Source organism: Sinocyclocheilus rhinocerous, unplaced genomic scaffold, assembly GCF_001515625.1.
Source record: "Sinocyclocheilus rhinocerous isolate Xijiao unplaced genomic scaffold, SAMN03320098_v1.1 scaffold14, whole genome shotgun sequence".
Lineage (NCBI taxonomy): Eukaryota > Metazoa > Chordata > Actinopteri > Cypriniformes > Cyprinidae > Sinocyclocheilus > Sinocyclocheilus rhinocerous.
The window spans coordinates 594,222-613,559 of record NW_015629561.1 but is presented as its reverse complement, the minus strand read 5'-3'; the positions used below and the strand labels follow the sequence as shown (position 1 = coordinate 613,559).

Sequence of the window (19,338 nt, the reverse complement as noted above, 5' to 3'; positions counted from 1 at the left end):
ATTAACTTCTTGTTTATTGAATTTTGTTGCCCTGACTCTTAGTAAAGCCTGCCACAGACCAGGCTAAATGCTAACTAATCTGTTCATATAATCACTCTAAATGCATGTGTGTGTATCCAATTTTGACACGTGCTTCAGAACGCGGTCATGCAAGGGCGTTCCCAAAGCGATCTCGAGGCAGCTCGAGTTCCTGAAGGGGAACTCCCTTGCCATTGGTCAGTTTTTTGCGGGCAAGTTCACTACTGTAAATTGATCTACAGTAGTGAGGAAATATAGTAGTGACCGTATATTTTCCCATAATCCTTTGCTGTTTACAGTAAAATACTGTTCAAATTACAAAAATCAGTTACAGTGTATCGTTTGGTGGACTTGTCAATGAGAATAAATACAATTTCATGTTAATGAAACATTTTTGTCTTCTTGTGTAGAACTTCACAGTTCAGAATGGAAAATACCAACACAATCAGTTCATAACTATTTTACGTATTGGCAATTTGGTGGCAAATTCATTTGAATTTGTATGATCTCAGTTGTATGTTTTCATGTGTTTTCTGCTTACACCCCAGTGGCGGTTAGGTTAGATGGACTTTCATGCTTTTTTAATAAAAAATACATTTGTACGTTTGTATGATTCACATTGGATGGATTCATACGAAATTGCCACCTCTCAAAATACAAAATAGTTACATTCTCCTATGAGATTGGGTTGGAAACACGGCACAGCCACAACATTTCTAATTATACTGTTCTTTTTTTTTTTTTAGTTTAGTTTAGTTTAGTATAAGTAGAAACATTGAAACATTGTTTATGCTCAGAATAAATTATGTCTGTATGTTTGTTCTTGATGTTACAGCAGTTTTGGGCTGGCTGTCTAAACTGAATTTATATAGAAGCATAATGGGAGAAAATCTGCATCATGCTTGAAAAAATTAAGTGTAATATTTAAGACTTGAGCCTTCAATCACCAAAACACTTCATATGTTGACATTTAATTTGTTTATGTGATGTAGGTTATAGGGCTGCACGATTCTTGCTAAAATGTGAATCACGATTTTTCTCCATGGGAATTGAGATCACGATTCTCTTACACGATTCTCATTTTTTCAACCAAAATTTATTGCACTCAAGTACAAAAAAAAAAAACACAGGAGTCTAGGTTATGAGGTTCTTGATTCACAAGTCCAGTTTAACATTGATTAATGTAAATTATATTACATTTCTTTCTTTCTTTTATTTCATCAAGTGCATTTACACCCATTTACATTTGCATCTTACACTGGTTATGGTTAAGATGGTTGATTTGCATCTTACAGATGGTTATGGTTAACATCACAATTTTTGATTGTAGAAAGGTCACTAATGATGTACGAAAAACTCAGTGGACGCATTTGTTGCTCATTATTCTGATTTAGATTTGCATTTAGACGTATTACATATGCACACATTTGATTGTGACATCAAGACTAGAGCACAATCTCATGTAAACAAGTTTTTCTTGCATTGTTGGTTAACTCATTTCCATGTAAAAAACAAAAAGGTTTTTAATGAGCTGATTTTTGCTAGTGATTAGCTTTTTGTTGTGTGTGTAAATGTGCTCATCGAGGAAGGCTTGACTGATCTGTCTCAGTCAGCAACAGAGAGTGGCTAAAGACGAACAGATGTTTGCTGTTAGTCGTAAGGCCTTTCTTCTCAGTCCTTGATTGTCAACATGTTTCTTTATTCAAAACCCATTTCATGTATAAGACAACAACATTGTTATGGATTTGGGGTAGACTAAGAGAAATCGGCTTACAGTAAGCATGTCTGGTGGAAGTCGGGAAATGGTTTAAAACTGTTTGTGGCACTCATTACAAAATATGTTCACTAGAAGTTCAGAAAAAGCTCAGTGTACTTTATTTGGTTATTTGAGACTAAGTTTGAAATGGTTATTAAAAAAAAAAAACTTGTGTTACCTACATTTATCTGCTCTGACATTTATAGTAACAGTTTTACTTGTTTTTTTTTTCTTCAAAATGTTTTACCCCTAAAGAAATAGATAGCAGTTGTAACAAATGTTTAAAATGCCAGTTAGATAAGAAAACAGTTATATCAGGGGCCTAGAAAAAGTATATTTTATGCTATAGTAAGTAAATATACATAGTGGCAGCAATGTTGAGATTACATGGCCACCTATCTTCCGCAGTTCTATTAGTAAAAAAAAAAAAGTTAGGCATACACTCCACTGTCATATGAGTTAAGAAGCACACAATCACTTTTAACTAAAGCATATCAGGTGTCAAATCATACAACAGTTTCTAAACATGTACGACACTGTTAAATCTGTAGTATGCTATGAAAACCATTTGTGGCATATTGACTAGTCTCTATAATATGTGTGTGAGTGTAGTCTGTTGGTGCTTGTAGTAATGCAGACTGCAGTATGACTTAATCCTGTACTCAGAAACGCTGCTATATTTGGCAGTATTCCTTCCATTACTAAATCCCAAGACTTTTACCAACCAAACACAGAGAAATCCCTGGAGGTGCCGACAGCCATCTCACAAGGTCACACACTGCTGGCCGACACTGGATTTTTCTTTCTTTTATCAGTACATCACATTTTGCAGGACGTTTTGACATTTAGAAACATTGTCTTGATTTGAAAGCATATTTTTTGCCCTAGAAAATGTTTTAAATAATGCAGGAAGCCCTCAAAACCAATGGAAATAACAGAAAACATAAGGGTTGTTAAGTTTATATCCAACATTTTAAGAGCTAATAGGCAGCAACAGTGTTCTCATGAGACAAAAAGATACAAAACAGAGCTCACACCTTTTATGTTATCACCTAACAACTATAATTTCACTGTTTTTACATGACAGATATCCATAAAAAATGACCTGTAATTAGCAGTTTTCCTTTCCTGTCGTGTCTTCCTTTCTTTTCAGGAAAATGGTAATTATGCTGGTCTTATAATTTTCTCTGCTGATAAAATGGTTTTGAAACACAAAGACTAGTTAACTGTGGTACCTACAGTGGAGCATAAATGAAGGTGCTGTTTCCAGAGGCACAGCCTATGATTTATGTCTCAGTCAGACTGATTTGCTTTTCATATTGTATTCACCTGGAAAGTTTTCGTAGTTCTTTGCTTGTAAATGGCATATAGTTATCACAGCTGTTGCAAATGTTATGTTTTAACACCAATAGGGTTTGAAGGCACCATTGTAGTGTATGTACAGTAGTGTATGCTGTTTAGGATGCGTGTATATTAGGGATGCACAGTATATTAGGACCATAATGGTTATTGACTAATATTGGGCATTTCATTAAGCATGCTTATTGCCCCCTATTTTTACACTGAGATTATCTTGCCATCATCTAACACGCACCTAAAGTTAATCTTTAAATGCAGTAATAATTTAGTAACAACATTAAATGTAATCCTTAGCAAATCTGAAAATAAAATTAATATCTACTTTTCATACTGTGTAGTAATATTGTGATGGCTAAATTTACTTGTAGCGTTTTAAATGACTGGTTTACATTTTTTTAGGCAAAATATGTGCAGAACTTTAATACTAACTGACCATTTATTGGTTATCACATCCCTCATTTACACAGCATGGAGAATCCGCTACAGGTGTTTATGACCAGATATCATATATGTAACAAGTTAAGAACCACATTTGAAAGTACCATAAATCAAATGCACATCTGTTTGTGCCACTTTGTGTGTGTGTGTGTGTGTGTTTTGCAAAGAGACTAATTTCTTGCATTAATAGTTGTTGGGGTGAGCTGAAAAGTTTATTGCAACCGCATTTAAGCAGTACCCCAAGTTCTAGATGAGAAAGTAAGTCAGATACTTGGAGGGATTTTAGCTTTTCACGCTCACAAGTCACAATACAAATATAATCCTGGGTTTCAAATGCAAAACCTCAGAACAGAAAATCCTCTTGTGTTACTTCAATAGTTGGGAGACACAGTTTACCTTAGAATTCAGCACTGAAACAGGAATCTCTGATGACAAACCCCAAATACATGTTTTCAATTCCTTTTTGTTTATTCTTATTGAGGAGCCATGGTGGATTGAAATCGAATTGCTTTTTTTTGGTACAACATGTTTTTAGTTTTATTTATTTATTTATTCATTCATTCCCATCCATGCCCTGCTGTATTAGAAAAATGCTTGTTTTTGTTTTTTTTGTTTTTTGAGATCCAACATCTGATTGTGGATTTGAACTTGCTTTCTGCCTATTCCTCCACTTCTGTGAAAAAAATCAAATGAACGCACTGACCCATTTCCTTTTTCCTCTTCCCCCTCCCGGTCCTTTCTGCCCCTACATTTCAGTCAAGCAGCGTTGTTCAAAAAGCAGAAAAACAGCACACTAACACAATATGTGACTTCAAACGTTTTCATTTAGCATGGAAATCATACATGACCCAATAGCCTGAATACTTTTTTATATATAAACTCACTGTCAGTGTGGTCATCTCTTCATTAGCAAGAATCAAGGGTCATTAAGACTTACAGAAGAGAGGCCTCCATATGGAAGATGTAATGCTCAAAAAGGCACAGTCCACCCAAAAATGACTTTTGTAATTATTTACTCATTCTCAATACCTGTATGAATTTCTTTTCTTTTTTTTCTGTGGAGCACAAAAGAAGGTGTTTTGAATGTTTCAACTGTTTTTGTCCACGTAATGAAAGTCAGTGGGGTCCAAAACAACACTATTGGACACCACTGACTTACAGTGATTAAAAAAAGAAACACTGAGACACTCAAAATATCTTCTTTTGTGCTCCACAGAAGAAAGCAATACATACGGGTTTGATGTGATTTAAATGTGGGTTTAAATGATGGCAGAATTTTTTTTTTTTCGGTGAACTATCTCTTTAAGGAAGCATTTGTGATCATGTGATCCTGGGTGGTAAATCCTTGTTATTTATTTTGAAAGCTGAGGTTATTTTATTTAAGACATTTTAAGATTTAAACCCATCCGCATGCATCCTAGGCTTGTTAATGCTCCACCATTGCAAAAGAATTTCATATTCCCCTGTTGCCGCAGCATAGACGACAGTTCTTCTCTTCATTTCACCATCTGCGGAGAATCCATGTGACATTTTTTTTTTCAGCCCCCTAGTATTTTGTGCACTTGAATTAAAGAGCGTATGAATGCATGTATGCTGAAAAAGGAGGGGTGTTGACATGCTTCAACAGTGCCCTGAAAGTTTCCCAAAAGACCGATGAACAGCTGGGTTAAACTGGGAATAATGCCAGAGGCCCGGCCAGGGCACTTCGCAGAACGAAGCAATTGAGCCACGCAAGACTGCAGCCCAGATGCTGGCGGGACTGAGAGGCAGAAAGCCGAAATCAGAGTGTCGCTGCCTTCATGCTGCTAGAGAAATGAGAAGTGTTAATGTTAGTGGGATGTATTGCATAAAGTGGCTCATGTGCTGTTATAGCTTCATGTCATTGATTTGCAAGTGAAGTCTCAGGCTAGTTACAAGTTTTTTTTTTTTTAAAGGATAGGAAGTTGTTTCAAAAATGCTATGGAAGTCAATGGCTACCGTCAACTTTTTTTAGTTACCAGCATAAGCAGCAGAAGAAAGAAACATAAATGCTGACAGAATTTTCAGTTTTGGGTGAACTATCCCATTAAAGGCTGTGTATTGTGTATTTTAAGGTGTATTTATAAAGCACAAGATTTCTCTTGCTCTTTTGAAATTAAATAGTTTGATGTGCTACGCAATGGTGAATGTGCACCATTACACAGAAATGGTTCATTCTAATATTATGGCTATGATGTCACAACCATCAGTGTATTTACATGTGACCACTTATGTGAATAAAACATATGTGAGTAAAATATATAAGTAACTAAATAATGTGTTCTGTTTTTTTACAAAGAGACTGGTGTTTTGGTGTTTGTGCTGGCTGACTGAGACATATCTGAATCTAAAAATGAGTGTGTTCAAGTGGCCCTGGTCAATAAAAGGCCAGTAATTGTCTGAACAGGATTTTGAAGCTTTAATACCTCTGGAGCTCTATGGGCCATGACCATTCATTCTTGTTGTCTCTTGGGCCATTTAAGGGAGACTGTAAAGATAGATCAGTAAGTAACATACAGTATTGTTTGTGATTGTTTGAAAGAAAATGCATAAACGAGGTCTGTGGATGAGTTATTATCATTCTGAGTAGATCCGTATTGTCCTGGAAGAATCGTTCTGAATTAAAATAACAAACATGTCAAACCACATTAGGAGTGTTGTGTATTAGTTCGCCGTAACAGTGCCATATTAGTGTGCGTTATTTATTTCAAGTGAATGAATTCATCTCCTTTTTTCTCTCTTCTCTCAGGAGTTTGCTACCCTGACTAAGGAGCTGAATTTGTGTCGAGAGCAGCTTCTAGAAAAAGAGGAGGAGATATCTGAGCTTAAAGCAGAGAGGAATAATACCAGGGTGAGTATGTATTTGTGTGTGTTACGTTGACCAGACATCTCAATACAATAGGTACAGTCCAGACTGCTGTGTTCTGTCCCAGTATTTCGTTTGGTGCTTTTCATTATTATCAGTAGCATAAGTCAGCATTATGTATACTACTGTTCAAAAGTTTTAGGTCAGGTCTTTAAAAAAAATAAAATTAATTAATTAATTATCTTAGAATTAAAAAAAATTGGAAAATAATACTTTTATTTAGCAAGGACACATTCAGTTGATCAGACGTGACAGTACTGTCGTATTGTCACGACAGTATTACAGCACTGTACATAACATTTATGTTATGGAAAATTTCTGTTTTAAATAAATGCTGTTCTTTTGAACTTTCTATTCATCATAGAATCCTGAAAATATGATAATAAGAAGAAATGTTTCTTGAGCACTACATCAGTATATTAGAATGATTTCTGAAGGATCATGTGACACTGAAGCCTGGAGTAATGATGCTTAAAATTCAGCTTTGCATCATGGGAATTAATGGCATTTGAAAAAAAAATTTAAAACAGATATTTTTAATTGTAATAATATTTCATAATATTACTGTGTCAGGATATTTTTTAGCACATAAATGCAGCCTGATAAGAGACTTCTTTCAAAAACATTAAAAAATCTTACCGTACCCAAACTTTTGAATGGTAGTGTATGTTCTGGGGATTGTAAGACTACTCATTTTTAATAGTCTATTAGTTCTCCAGAAAATTATTTGGTGGGTAAATGTTTATGTAAATGCTTCGCCAAATATTGTGCCGCATCAGCGGTGTGAGATTGTGTACATTGAAAGGATGTTCACACAGCTGAGGTGATGCGGGTGAGAAATGGAAAAGATGCAAAAGATGTTCATTCGCTTGTAGATTCGCTTGTAGTCGCAGTGCCAGTTCGTTTCGCTTACGGCATGTTTTTCCAATGTAAAGCGCCCAAAGTTGACTATATTTTCACTCTTGAGTGATTCTAAAAATGTGCTGGGCCATTACATGTTACTATACAGAGCTTATGAGTAGCAGTAACCATGTATAGAACAAGCACAATTGAAGTCATGTGATCCAGGACTAGTCGATAGATGAGTTAGCATGTGCTTGTGTGTTTCTGCATTTTTGTTGTTCTATAGCTTCTTTTGGAGCACTTAGAGTGTCTGGTGTCACGTCACGAGCGTTCGCTGAGGATGACTGTGGTGAAGAGGCAGGCTCCTCCACCGTCCGGGGTTTCCAGTGAGGTGGAGGTGCTCAAGGCTCTGAAATCCCTCTTTGAGCATCATAAAGCTCTGGATGAAAAAGTGAGTTTTTTTTTTTTATCTTGTAATTAAGGCTGCACAATAATGGAAAAAACTGACATTCCTATATTTTGTTTCCCTGTGATATATATAGCAATAAGAAAAATCAAAAATCATTTTTAAAAAGTTTGAGAAGTAATTTTTACTCTTTTTTTGACCAATTCAATATGACTATAGAATAATTATTTTTTTTTTATTGTAATTATTATAAATAATATTAAACAAAATAAGAAATATATTTCAAAAATATTGTAAAATAAATGCTATTAAGTACTAAAGAAATTGAACAATAAAAATAATTTCATTTAAAAAAAATTGCAAATACTAGTATTTACATCTTGGTTTCATTGTTTTCAAATGGTAAACATCTATCTTTTATTTTGATGGGTTGTGGACCAATAAAAATATGCACTGCTAGGTGCAGACTGAAACTTGGCACTATGTTCACATCATATCAGTGTCTCAGAACGGCTTGATTTACAGTGAATGAACCAAGCCGCTCTCAAATGCTGAAACACTGCATTATGAACTACATGTGTGTAAATGCTGTGCTTCTCTCTAAAACAGTAAAGCTTATGTTTATCTAATTAAATCATAGCTATCACGATGTGACAATCGCACTATCATGCATCTCTACTTGTAATATTTTAAAGAAACAAATTAATGCTTTTCAAAAATGTAAAGTCATGACTATGTATGACTATGTAACATTAGTAGTAGTTGATCACATGACTGGAAGTGGAATGGATGCTGAGGGCGCTGTCTTGGCACGTGTAAATTTAGCTGTTAAAGTCTCTTTTGTTTTTCATTTGCACAGGTGCGTGAAAGGTTACGGGTGGCTCTTGAAAGGGTGACTACATTAGAAGGACAGCTGGCAGCCGCCACTCAGGAGGTATGGCCATTTTTTGCGTGTGTGTGTGTTTAGGTATACATGCACATAGACTTGTGCCGGTATTCGGTAATGCGATATATCACGGTAATGAATATGCACGATATTGCATGATATATATTACAAATTATTCCGAATTTTGAATGCATTTTAAGAATACTTTTCCCATAAACTGGTCAAAATGCACAACACCGCTGTATGCTGCATGAAAGACAGACGCGTGCGCACTCTGATGTAAACAAGCGCGGATGTGAAGCACATGGCGGAACATGTGAGAGACGCTCTGGATGAAAGCGCACTTTCACTCTCTGACAGCAGATGGCGCTAAACTGCAGAAATAATAATAATAATAATAATTCATTTAAATGCAGCCGTTACCCCGGAAACCCTGTAAACAAAGCAGCTGCACTACTTTCTGTTTCTGAATCGTGTTTAAATGATTTAAGCAGTCATTCAGATTTGTGTATTTGCTATGATGTTCATCACAGCGCCAAATACTTACATATTTAGACTTAATAGGCTATTTATTTTCAAACTTTTTTTACATTTTAATCTGGACTACAACATGCCCTAGATATTGTTTGAAAGTGTTTTGATTCTTTATTGTTCGGTCACACTTTACATTAGGGCTTCATTAGTTAACATTAGTTAATTCATTAGTTAAACTGCCAATGAAAAATTCTTCTGAACATTCATTAATCTTAGGTATTCTAATATTTAATAACAGGTTGTTAAAATCTAAAGTTGCAACTGTGTTATTTAATGAGCTAACCTGAACTAAGACTTGTATTTTTTAAACAGAGATTAATAACTTCTGTAGCAAATGTAGCTATTGGTCATTGTGAATGTTAATGCATTAACTAAGGTTAACTAATGAGGTCTTATTGTAAAGTGATACCTATTGGTCTTTATAGTTCTTTTGCACTTTAATCTGTGTAAAACTTTTAACTTTATACATTTTTCTGTATTGCTTTATTGCATTTAAATGTTCAGTTATTTTTGTTATAAGAAAAAAGTTATTAAACCTGTTATACTGTATTATGACAGCACTTTTTTTTTTACTTAATTTCAATATCGTGATTATACCGTATACCGTAATAAAAGCATTAGCAATTAATCGCAACATGAAAATTTTATACCGGCATATCCCTACATGCACAATGGTATGGATTTGCTGATCTCATTAACATCTGTCCAATGAGCACCTGCCCCCTGCTGTCAACCCATGTGGGTAATACACGCTGTCTGTTTCCATCATGCACATGCTTGTGAGAGTTCAAACAAAGCCAATGCACTTGACATACCGTAGTATCATAATTCATGGGTTTTAATTGTAGACTCTGATTGTTTTCTCTGTAACCTCATACTTTTTAAATGTTTTTTTATTATCATTATTTTTTAATTCATGTTCATTTAATTCTTTATGTAACATTTGTGAATAAAACAAAATATACATTTCACGTACCACTCATACTGATTATTTGTAAATTACATTTTAATATTTCAGTAATCAAATTACTTTTTTTTTTTACAAAATGCCCATCATCCAGTTTTAACAGTATTTTCTTCTTTATTTACACTGAGAATATATTTCTGTCATGACAACTCTCGGAGGGATTGGCATGGTAATGTACATGACAATGTTAATGTATTTGGTCTTGGCGGAATAGATCTGCTACGCTGCTGCTGCTGCTGCGGCAGGGTGGTCGCGGAGGAAATACATCACCTTCGCGCATGGGCTGCAACAACTAATCGATAAAATCGATTATTATGGATTATGAAAATCATCGACAACGATTCTCATTATCGATTAATCGGGTCTGCCCACAGTGCACGTCCAACGGAGTTTACATACTTGTCCAACTTCAGCCGGTCGCGTCAAATTAAAGCACTGAATTACTTATTTCTATGGACAAAATGCATCTAAAATAGTGGAGGAAACATAATAAGATGCTGCAGGAGAGTTACGTGATCCAAGCTGCCCAAAACATGAGAATTATAAATTTATTTTAAGCTTTAAGCTAATGCATTAGTGTAATGTCTTGCCCTGTCAGGCGCTTTAACAGATGCGTGTGCGTCCTCAGCGCAAAAAAACTTTCAGTTAACGGTCATATCCTTATGTATAAATGTCACAAATTCACGCGAGCATTTCCATTTTTGCATAAAGGTCCGTCCTGACAGTATGTGTTAAATTTGAATCTTTACTGAATGAGCACCAGCGCGGCGGGCGCGTGCACGCGTGTCAGACAGACGGAAAATAGAGACAATTAATAATCAGCGCAAAAACATTTATTGTGCTGAAATATCTGTTGTTGAAAGTTAAATTAAGGTTTAAAGGTCAACATGCATTGCGCATATTTTATGAGAGTAGGAACTGTAAGGGGATAAAAGCGTATAATTGTCTGAATATAAATATGAGACGCTTCAAAACCAAAGAAATGACACTAAGCCCTATTCGGAACCCATGAGTTTTATCACTGAGGCGATAAGTAAATTAATTTTTACAGACGTCCATATGAGAAACAGCCATTTTTGTTATGTGAATAAATAAAAGTATTTATAAATAAATGACAATAACATTTTTTTGATTTAAACAATTTTTTGACAGATTCCTAAAATTCCTAAAATGTGTTTTCTCTTTATTATGGCAGGTGGTCTAATAAATTGTTATGCACTGTATGTTTTCATAGCATTCAGTTGGAACGTTTGTTTTAAGGACATTGGGCAGAATGTGGAATAGTGTGTTTTTGTCAATAAAATAAAAAAAGAAAATAGTTTGTTTTTAATCCGATTAATCGAAAAAATAACCAACCAACTAATCGATTATCAAAATAATCGTTAGTTGCAGCCCTACATGAAATAACCCCCATATAGAATACACGAATCACCTCATAGCAGATCTATACAGGTGGAGCTGGGGAAGGTGGAGGGTTTCTGAAGTAAGTTGCAACTGCTACGGCAAGCACTAGTCATATATTTGAATTTTGAGCAGTGAGCTCATTGGCTACCGATACAGGAGAGAACCAATCAGCTGTGCCATGTGATAATGATGTCATTAGGTCAGATTGAGTTAGACCTATCGGACTGCGCCATCTAGAGTTTCATGCCAGAACTCTGTATCTGAGATACTATTTGCAATAACTGCCTGCTGCAGTTCACTGCAGATTTAGAGACTTTGCGCAAACTACATTATGCGACCATCAACAACACTGTCCAGTATCTCCATCATAAATTCTAGTTCACCTGAAAATTAAAATGACAATTCTGTAATCAGAAATGTTGATTGCATAGACTTTCAATGGATGGAAAAAATTATGAAAGAATATTAAACATACATTTATTTATGTTCCAAAGATGAAAAAAGGTATTGTGGGTTTGGAACAACATGAGGGTGAGTAAATTATGAATTTTCATTTTTGGGTGAATTATCCCTTTAATATTTAATTAAAAACATCCAGTGGGAGACATATACTGAATCTATAGTGAAAAATACATATAAAATGTAAAATGCATGGCCTTTATTAAAAAAAAAGTGCTGCATGCTTTAGTGGCCTAGTTTTACACTCTCCCATTGAATAAATCTTCACATCATTCATAACTGTCTAGTACGGGTCATTCACCATGTGTGAACTCATTGACAAAAAAAAGCTGTTTTTTCATCATCCTCTGAGTAAGAAGAGTCTTTGGCTGCAGTCCGCACTGCAGAGGCGGGATGTGAGGTGGCCTCTGGGTGTCATGATGCTGCATTAAGACCAGCGGGAAGATTTTATGCTGTCTCAGGACAAACAGGAACTAATGCTGCAAAGGAAACAAAGGAAGTGGTCATCACCAGTGTTGGGGAATCAACTTTGAAACTGCCAAACTACAAGCTAATCATAACTTGAAGTAAACTGGTCCTTGTGGTGGATTGTGTGTCATAAAACTCTAAAACCACAATTTTCTTTCATTCTTCCCTCCCAAACCTGATTGTATTGTCTTCATACCAGAGATAAAGAGACTGTAATGCTGCATATTCTTCAGTCTACTTGTAGCTGTCTTGAATGTTGCTCTCATACAGTAGAGGGATTTGAGGGATTTTTAAGAAGCGGTGCCACTCACTCCTCCTCTCGTCAGCTCCCTCTAATACTCCAATACAAATGAGCTGTAATAAAGAGAGCCTTGTGAATATGTAAATCACATCCCTTCATCCAAATACTGCCATGCAAATGAATGTGTACATATTTTAATTGTCTTCCTCCAATTTTCACATTCAGTGGGTCTGATATGTGAGGATTAAAATGCAAATGGCCCACCAGTATTTCATTAATACCTTAATAACATGTGGCTTTTAAGCACAATGATAAGTTAATTCCTCAAAATGGGTAGTTCGTATAATCTTATCTCCCGCAAGACTCCTAGCCTGCCTTAAGAAGACAGGAACAGCGCTCAAATGCCATTAAAAGGAACACTATTAAATCCCACTATCACCCAAAATGTACATCTTCATAATGTGCAATTGGAAAAAAAAACTGCATCGTTGCCTCTGCTGTGCTTCGTTAAAAGTAATTATGTGCTATGCCACATTTAATGTAGCATGAATGTTCTGTGGTACTGTAGGTTAGTTTAACATATTTAAAACATTTATAGTTTGACTTTGTTTGGTGTGTTTTTGTTTATCTAGGTGGTCATGTCGAGACAGAGAAAGGATGGACAAGCAGATGGGGATTCTGTGGACAGAATGGACAGCTCTAAACCTACATGGAAGGTACATGTGTTGTAGTTGCTTAAGTTGGATTAGCATGCTCTTGATTAAATTAATCCGGACCTCATGATGGCTGATAGTGGCATATCAGGGTCTGTTCATATTTAGAAATCCCTACACATTTAAATATTTAAATTTAGGATAGTGCTTAAAATAGCCTTGTGTTCTAAAGCATTCTTAAGTACATTTCTGCAAACGTGATAATTTTAAGATTTAAGATAAGTCATTAAGATTTTTTCTTTTCTTTTCGCATTAAATTGATCAGAAGTGACAGTGAATACATTTATAAAAGATTGTTACAAAATATTTCAAATAAAACATTATTTTAGCATAGAATCCTGAAAAATGTATCACGACTTCCACAAAACTATTAGGCAGCACAGCTGTTTTCAACATTGATAATAATAAGAAATATTTATTGAGCACCAAATCAGCATATTAGAATCATTTCTAAAGGATCATGTGACACTGAATACTGGTGCAATGGCTGCTAAAACTTAAGCTTTGCCATCAAAGGAAAATTTTAATTTTTAAATATATTTAAATAGAAAAGTTATTTTAAATTGTAATAGTATTTCACGGTATTATTGTTTTTACTGTATTTGATCAAATAAATGCAGCCTTGGTGAGCATAAGAGTCTTTTAAACGTTAATGAATGACCCCATAGGTTTTATCATTACTTCCACCTTGTAACTGTTTATATCTGAGGCACTGGTCCAAAAGGGATCCCTCCTGCTCTAATACCTCTCTCACAGATGGTATTTTCTTCGCTACTGAGAAATAAACCACATTGATTATGTGCCAAGTTGCCCTTCAACCTTCAGCACAGGCTGCTAAATTGTCTCCTGTCTCTAAGTGTGACTCACTTCTAGCAGTCAGCCAGCCAGCAGGAGTCTGGTCAATAGGAGAATTGTGAATTGCTCTTAATCTTTGATCCCATGGTTCATTGTTTAAATATCACGTTACCTTTTATTTATGTGTGTGAAATGCTATTGATTGATTTTCTGTAGTAAGAGATTTTTTCAATGCAGCATTATCGATTTCCTCATTAGTACACAAAACTAGTTCGGGAGCAGATATTAGATTGTGGTTTCATTATGAAAGTCGGCATGAAAAGAAAATGTACTCTCTGTTTTCTACTATCTATTTTCTAAATGCTTGTTATATAGCTTATTGTGAGGGATTCATCCATGTACGTGTTTAATAAAAAAAAAAGTTAAAACATTTTTAACATTTTTATTCAAAATGTTATATCAGATCTGACACTACTTCTGTTTCATCACAACTTTAAAGACAGACTAAACAAACATGCTTTTCTTTTCATGTCGCTGTATTTCTGAAACAGGAGGTTGTGGCAGGACATAGGACTTAAAGGTATTAAATGTGTATATTTACTAAAATATAGACTATTTTTGTTCGTTTTTTTGGAGTGCAGTAGCATAGAGATGAGCTTATAGATAACAGCCATAGTATTAGTTATAAAACTCCTAATTTGATTTCATGGAGGTGATTTAACATCATTTTTAACATCACATTGTCAGACAGTCAGTGTTGTGTGTCATTATTTTTCTGAAAGTTTTCTAACTCTGAAAAGGTAGCTAAAATGTTACCGCTCCTACTTAAGAAGGAACATTGCCCTGCTGACTGTTTGATACTTTACCGTGTGTGAATCACTGTCTTTTCACCAGTCTCTGTGTGTGAAGCTCTTTAAGTTCTCTACTTGTGCCATTTATTAGCAGAGCTCCTCCAGATGTCACCCATGGTCTGGCTTTTTTGTGTTTATTTTAGATCATCACTGTCAGGTATTTAAGTAGTCAGAAGCTAAGGAAATGTGGACTGAGGAAGACCTCATTTTTTATAGTTTTTCTCAAAATGCATGGGCTCGAATCTCTCTGATGGTGATTATTATAGTATATAATAATATGGTTATTATTATAATTTGATTTTAATAGAACAAGAGCAAAACATGTTCTGGTGGGTTTCTCCTGGGAATTGTTAGCACCTGAAAGGTTGTGTTTCGTAATATTACATCTTTAGAAGAAGACAATGGAAATGAGAAGCCTGCAGGCCTTTTCCAAACCATTTCCAAACCCTGGCCTTTCTATGAAATGTACAATTTTACCAGGAACATCTTATATTTATGTAAATTTACAGTTGACTTCAAACTGCATGTGCGATTAGAAACAATGAATTATATAGAGCTGGATGGAGAGGATGAAAGTAGACAGAAATAGATTGCAAGAGACTGCAGACGTGCTCCAGACTGTGTGTCTCTCAGAGCTGGCTCAAGCCTCCCTGGAGGGCAGAAATACGGCTGATAGTCCCTGTGGTTCATGGCTCATCAAATACTTAAAGCTAAGTTCAGCCTGTCAGAGGCTGACGTGGGTTTTTCTGTGGACTCCCAGTAGAGTGACCGATAGGCTTCTGCAAAATTTCTGATAAAGCCAAGGAAGTCAAAGATCATACCATATGAGGGTGTTTTTAACTGTGGGCACTCTGGGCCATGTGGACTTTTCATGTGGAAGATTTCTCTGTGAATATTAATAAGTGTAATTTCCACCACATTTCTTTCTTTCTTTCTTTTTATAGCACAATTTAATACAACACAGGTTGCCCAAAGTGCTTTACAATCACCGACTAACCAATTTTGGACCGGCTCTGGAAAAAGCTCTATCACCCTTATATTTGTATTTGGTCTTAATAACACAGAGAAGGTGTTGTTTTTCTGATCTCAAGAATCTGGAAGGAGTGTATACTGACACCATACTGGACAGGTAACCCGGGGCTAGATTATGTAGGGCCTTAAAAACAAGAATAGGAATCTTTCTTATAAATAATTCTATGCCGTATTAGCAGCCACTTTAATGACATTAGTAATGGCGTAACCGAGTCATGCAGCTGCATTTTGGATTTTATGTAAGCGCGCTAGTGCTCCCGCACCAACTCCATAATACAGGGAATTACAATAATCCATTAGTAAAGACAATAGCTGAAATTGCTTTCTCAAAGTCTGCAGTGGAAAGAAAGGGTTTAGTTTTTCAAATCATGTACTGTGTTTAATAGCATTCCTTGATAGAAAGTGTTTGAAATGACATTTTGTGTCATAAATAAAAAATAAAAAAATAAAATTGTTGTTCAGTGCGACCACAACTGAAGGCATTATACTGTATATAAATGATATATATTGAAGTAAACAAGCAAAAATGTTTCTTTTGTTGTTTATTTCACACATTGTTTGGATCATTATAGTTTTGAAAATGTATATTATGACATTTTCATATTTTAAAATTAAGAGAGGGTTTTTAATTTTAATTTACTTTTAATTTCAGTTTTGCGAAAGCAGCCAGTTTTGGGGGAAAATCTAGCCCTAGCCCATCTAACCCTGGTTGTATTTTTGTTTCCAGTAATGTGCAGAGCAACCCTGAGTTTGAAGGCTGGCAAAATCACTGGTCTGGAGGATTTCATTTGTTTGGCTGTATAATGTAGATGGATGAAATGCACGGTCACAATATGATGCATGCGAAAGAACCTCTGAACTCCTGAGGCCATAATTGCAGTCAAGCTGCTTAACTTGCTGAGTGTGTTCTTCAGACTCTTACTCAGCATATTCTGCCTCTCTGAAAATGATTTAGAAGTTTATTTTGGCATTCTGAAGCTTATTTAGGACCCTAAGTGGAAATCAGGGGACCGATAAACAAGTTTTAAAGTTCTCAACTAGCTCTCCATTGCATCACTAACATTTCTTTGTTTGTGTGTTTGTGACAGAGGCTTCCCAATGGTTCCATCGATGTCCATGACGACACCAGCAGGTGTCTGGAGCTGCAGGAACTGTTGGATAAGGCCAATAAGGAGCTGGCCCAAAACAGAGAGCGGGTCAGCGGCCTGACCAATCGCATGTCTGAGCTAGAGACTGAACTGGCTACGGCCCGCAAAGACCTATTGAAGAACGAGGAGCTGAGCACCAAACACCAGAGGGACATACGCGAGGTTAGAATGATTGGGGAGAGAGGAAAGGGACAGAATGGGGACAAGCCGATGAGGGCTTGTCTCAGGGAAGATAAAACATCAAGCAGTGAGGATATTTTCTCAGCTCTGCTTTATTTTCGCTGAGAAACAGAAGGTTGCATATAATGCAATTGTGACTCATTCCTTGACAAGGTCTAAAATATGTGTCGCTTTCTTTAGTGGAACACAGATGATGTTTTGTAGAATGCTCATGCCGTTCTTTTCCATACAACTGAAGTATATTCACTTAACATAGAACCAGGTCATTGTGGTCTTGTAACCAAATGCGACAGAATCCTTAAGTATTGATTGCTACTGCGAGAGAGGTGCATTTTAGTGAATAATAGCCTTCAATTTTGGTGTGTTCTTCACACAAAGCTATGAAATGGCTTGAGAAAACTTAGAATATATTTTTATATTGTTTGTCTGGTTGTTTTTTTTGTCATGTTTGGAGCTTGATATTATTACCTTACACTTTCATTGTATAGAAAAGAGTAGCTTAAAGATTCTGTTGTTTTGTTTTTTTTCACAAGAAAAGTCATATTGGATTGTAACAACATTATAGAATTTTAAATTTTGAGTGCTCAATCCCTTTTGTAATTATATCTAGTTAAGTTGCGATGTAACAAGTAGTGACAGATTTTTTTCCATATTGTGATGCACATCCAAATGAAACAAATTGTCAAAAAAAAAGTAGGGCAGGAACTTGGTTCTATCCATCAGTTGTTGATTGGATGGAGGCAGATCTGAATTCGAGCTCGCAACCGATTGTAAGAAAGGAGCGGGACTTAAGCGGACTAAATGATTGAGGAAATCTTGCATATGTCACCAGAGAGAAGTCTGTTGTTCCACCAAAAGTTCCAGTTCTGACTTTCTGATTAAAAATGACCAGCTCAAAAAAAATTGGATTTTTTTTTTTAACTCATTCATGGATGAAGCATTCACAATAGGAACAATAAGATGCATGTAGAAAATTATTTTATGCTGACTTTACGCACATTTTCCCTAAATTATTGTTACTAAATTATTCCCTAAATGTAATCTGTTAAAGGTTTTCAAACTTCCCAAGGGTTTTTGTTTTCTCTTACTATGTGCCTGTTCAACAGGCGATGGCACAGAAGGAGGACATGGAGGAGCGAATCACAACGTTAGAAAAGCGTTACCTGGCCGCTCAGAGAGAAACCACCTCAATCCATGACCTGAACGACAAGCTAGAGAACGAGCTGGCCAACAAGGATTCACTTTACCGACAGGTATGCCAACCTTGAATCTGGCCTGTGCTGAATTGAAGTTCATTTCAAGTATGAGCGCTGTAGGTCAGTGCTGGTTGATGTCCCATAATGCAGATGAGATGTTCTGAGAGTCATGTTTCATCTGTATGTGTGCGTGTGAAGGGCACGTGTTAGTCAGAGGGGGGTTAATTAGCCTTAAAGCAGCAGACTCATGCTGGAATCCTTCAGAATCCTTCAGCATGCTGAGAAGAGGCATGCTGGGAGGAAGCAGGTATCGCCCAACTGTTTTAGTATCCAGATCCATCAGCTGGAGAAAGAAAGAGGATTCCCAACTGCATGGATGTTGGTGCCAGTTTGGACAGAGTGTTTGTTATGAATGCAGTGGGTATAAATATCTCAAAAGAGAGAGATAAATCAGGACATCTGCTGTTGTATAGACAGCATGAGTTTGTGATTTTGAACACCCAGGAATGTTGCTTTGGGTCCTAGCCCACTTATTGGGCCCAGGGGCAATTGGGAAAACCTAAAAAAATTTTGTCCCAGGCCATGTTAAAGGGGTCATATGACGTTGCTAAAAAGAACATTATTTTGTGTATTTGGTGTAATGCAATGTGTTTATGCGGTTTAAGGTTAAAAAAACACATTATTTTCCACATTCTTTATTTATTGTTTCTCCTCTATGCCCCGCCTTTCTGAAACACGTCGATTTTTACAAAGCTCATCG

At 36.0% G+C, this 19,338-nt stretch overlaps 1 protein-coding gene across 9 annotated transcripts in view; it reads left to right on the top strand.

The window, feature by feature from the left end:
* Window positions 1-19,338, top strand: part of LOC107739270 (liprin-alpha-2-like) — a 107,730-nt gene that overhangs the window by 62,111 nt on the left and 26,281 nt on the right. For 8 of the 9 annotated variants that reach the window (XM_016551320.1, XM_016551324.1, XM_016551326.1 and 5 more), the window contains 6 exons: window positions 6,339-6,440; window positions 7,585-7,749; window positions 8,564-8,638; window positions 13,296-13,379; window positions 17,143-17,364; window positions 18,489-18,635. In XM_016551320.1, the coding sequence (XP_016406806.1) occupies window positions 6,339-6,440; window positions 7,585-7,749; window positions 8,564-8,638; window positions 13,296-13,379; window positions 17,143-17,364; window positions 18,489-18,635 (795 nt within the window). The remainder of the gene's footprint in view (window positions 1-6,338; window positions 6,441-7,584; window positions 7,750-8,563; window positions 8,639-13,295; window positions 13,380-17,142; window positions 17,365-18,488; window positions 18,636-19,338) is intronic. The other variant, XM_016551322.1, reaches the window with a different exon arrangement.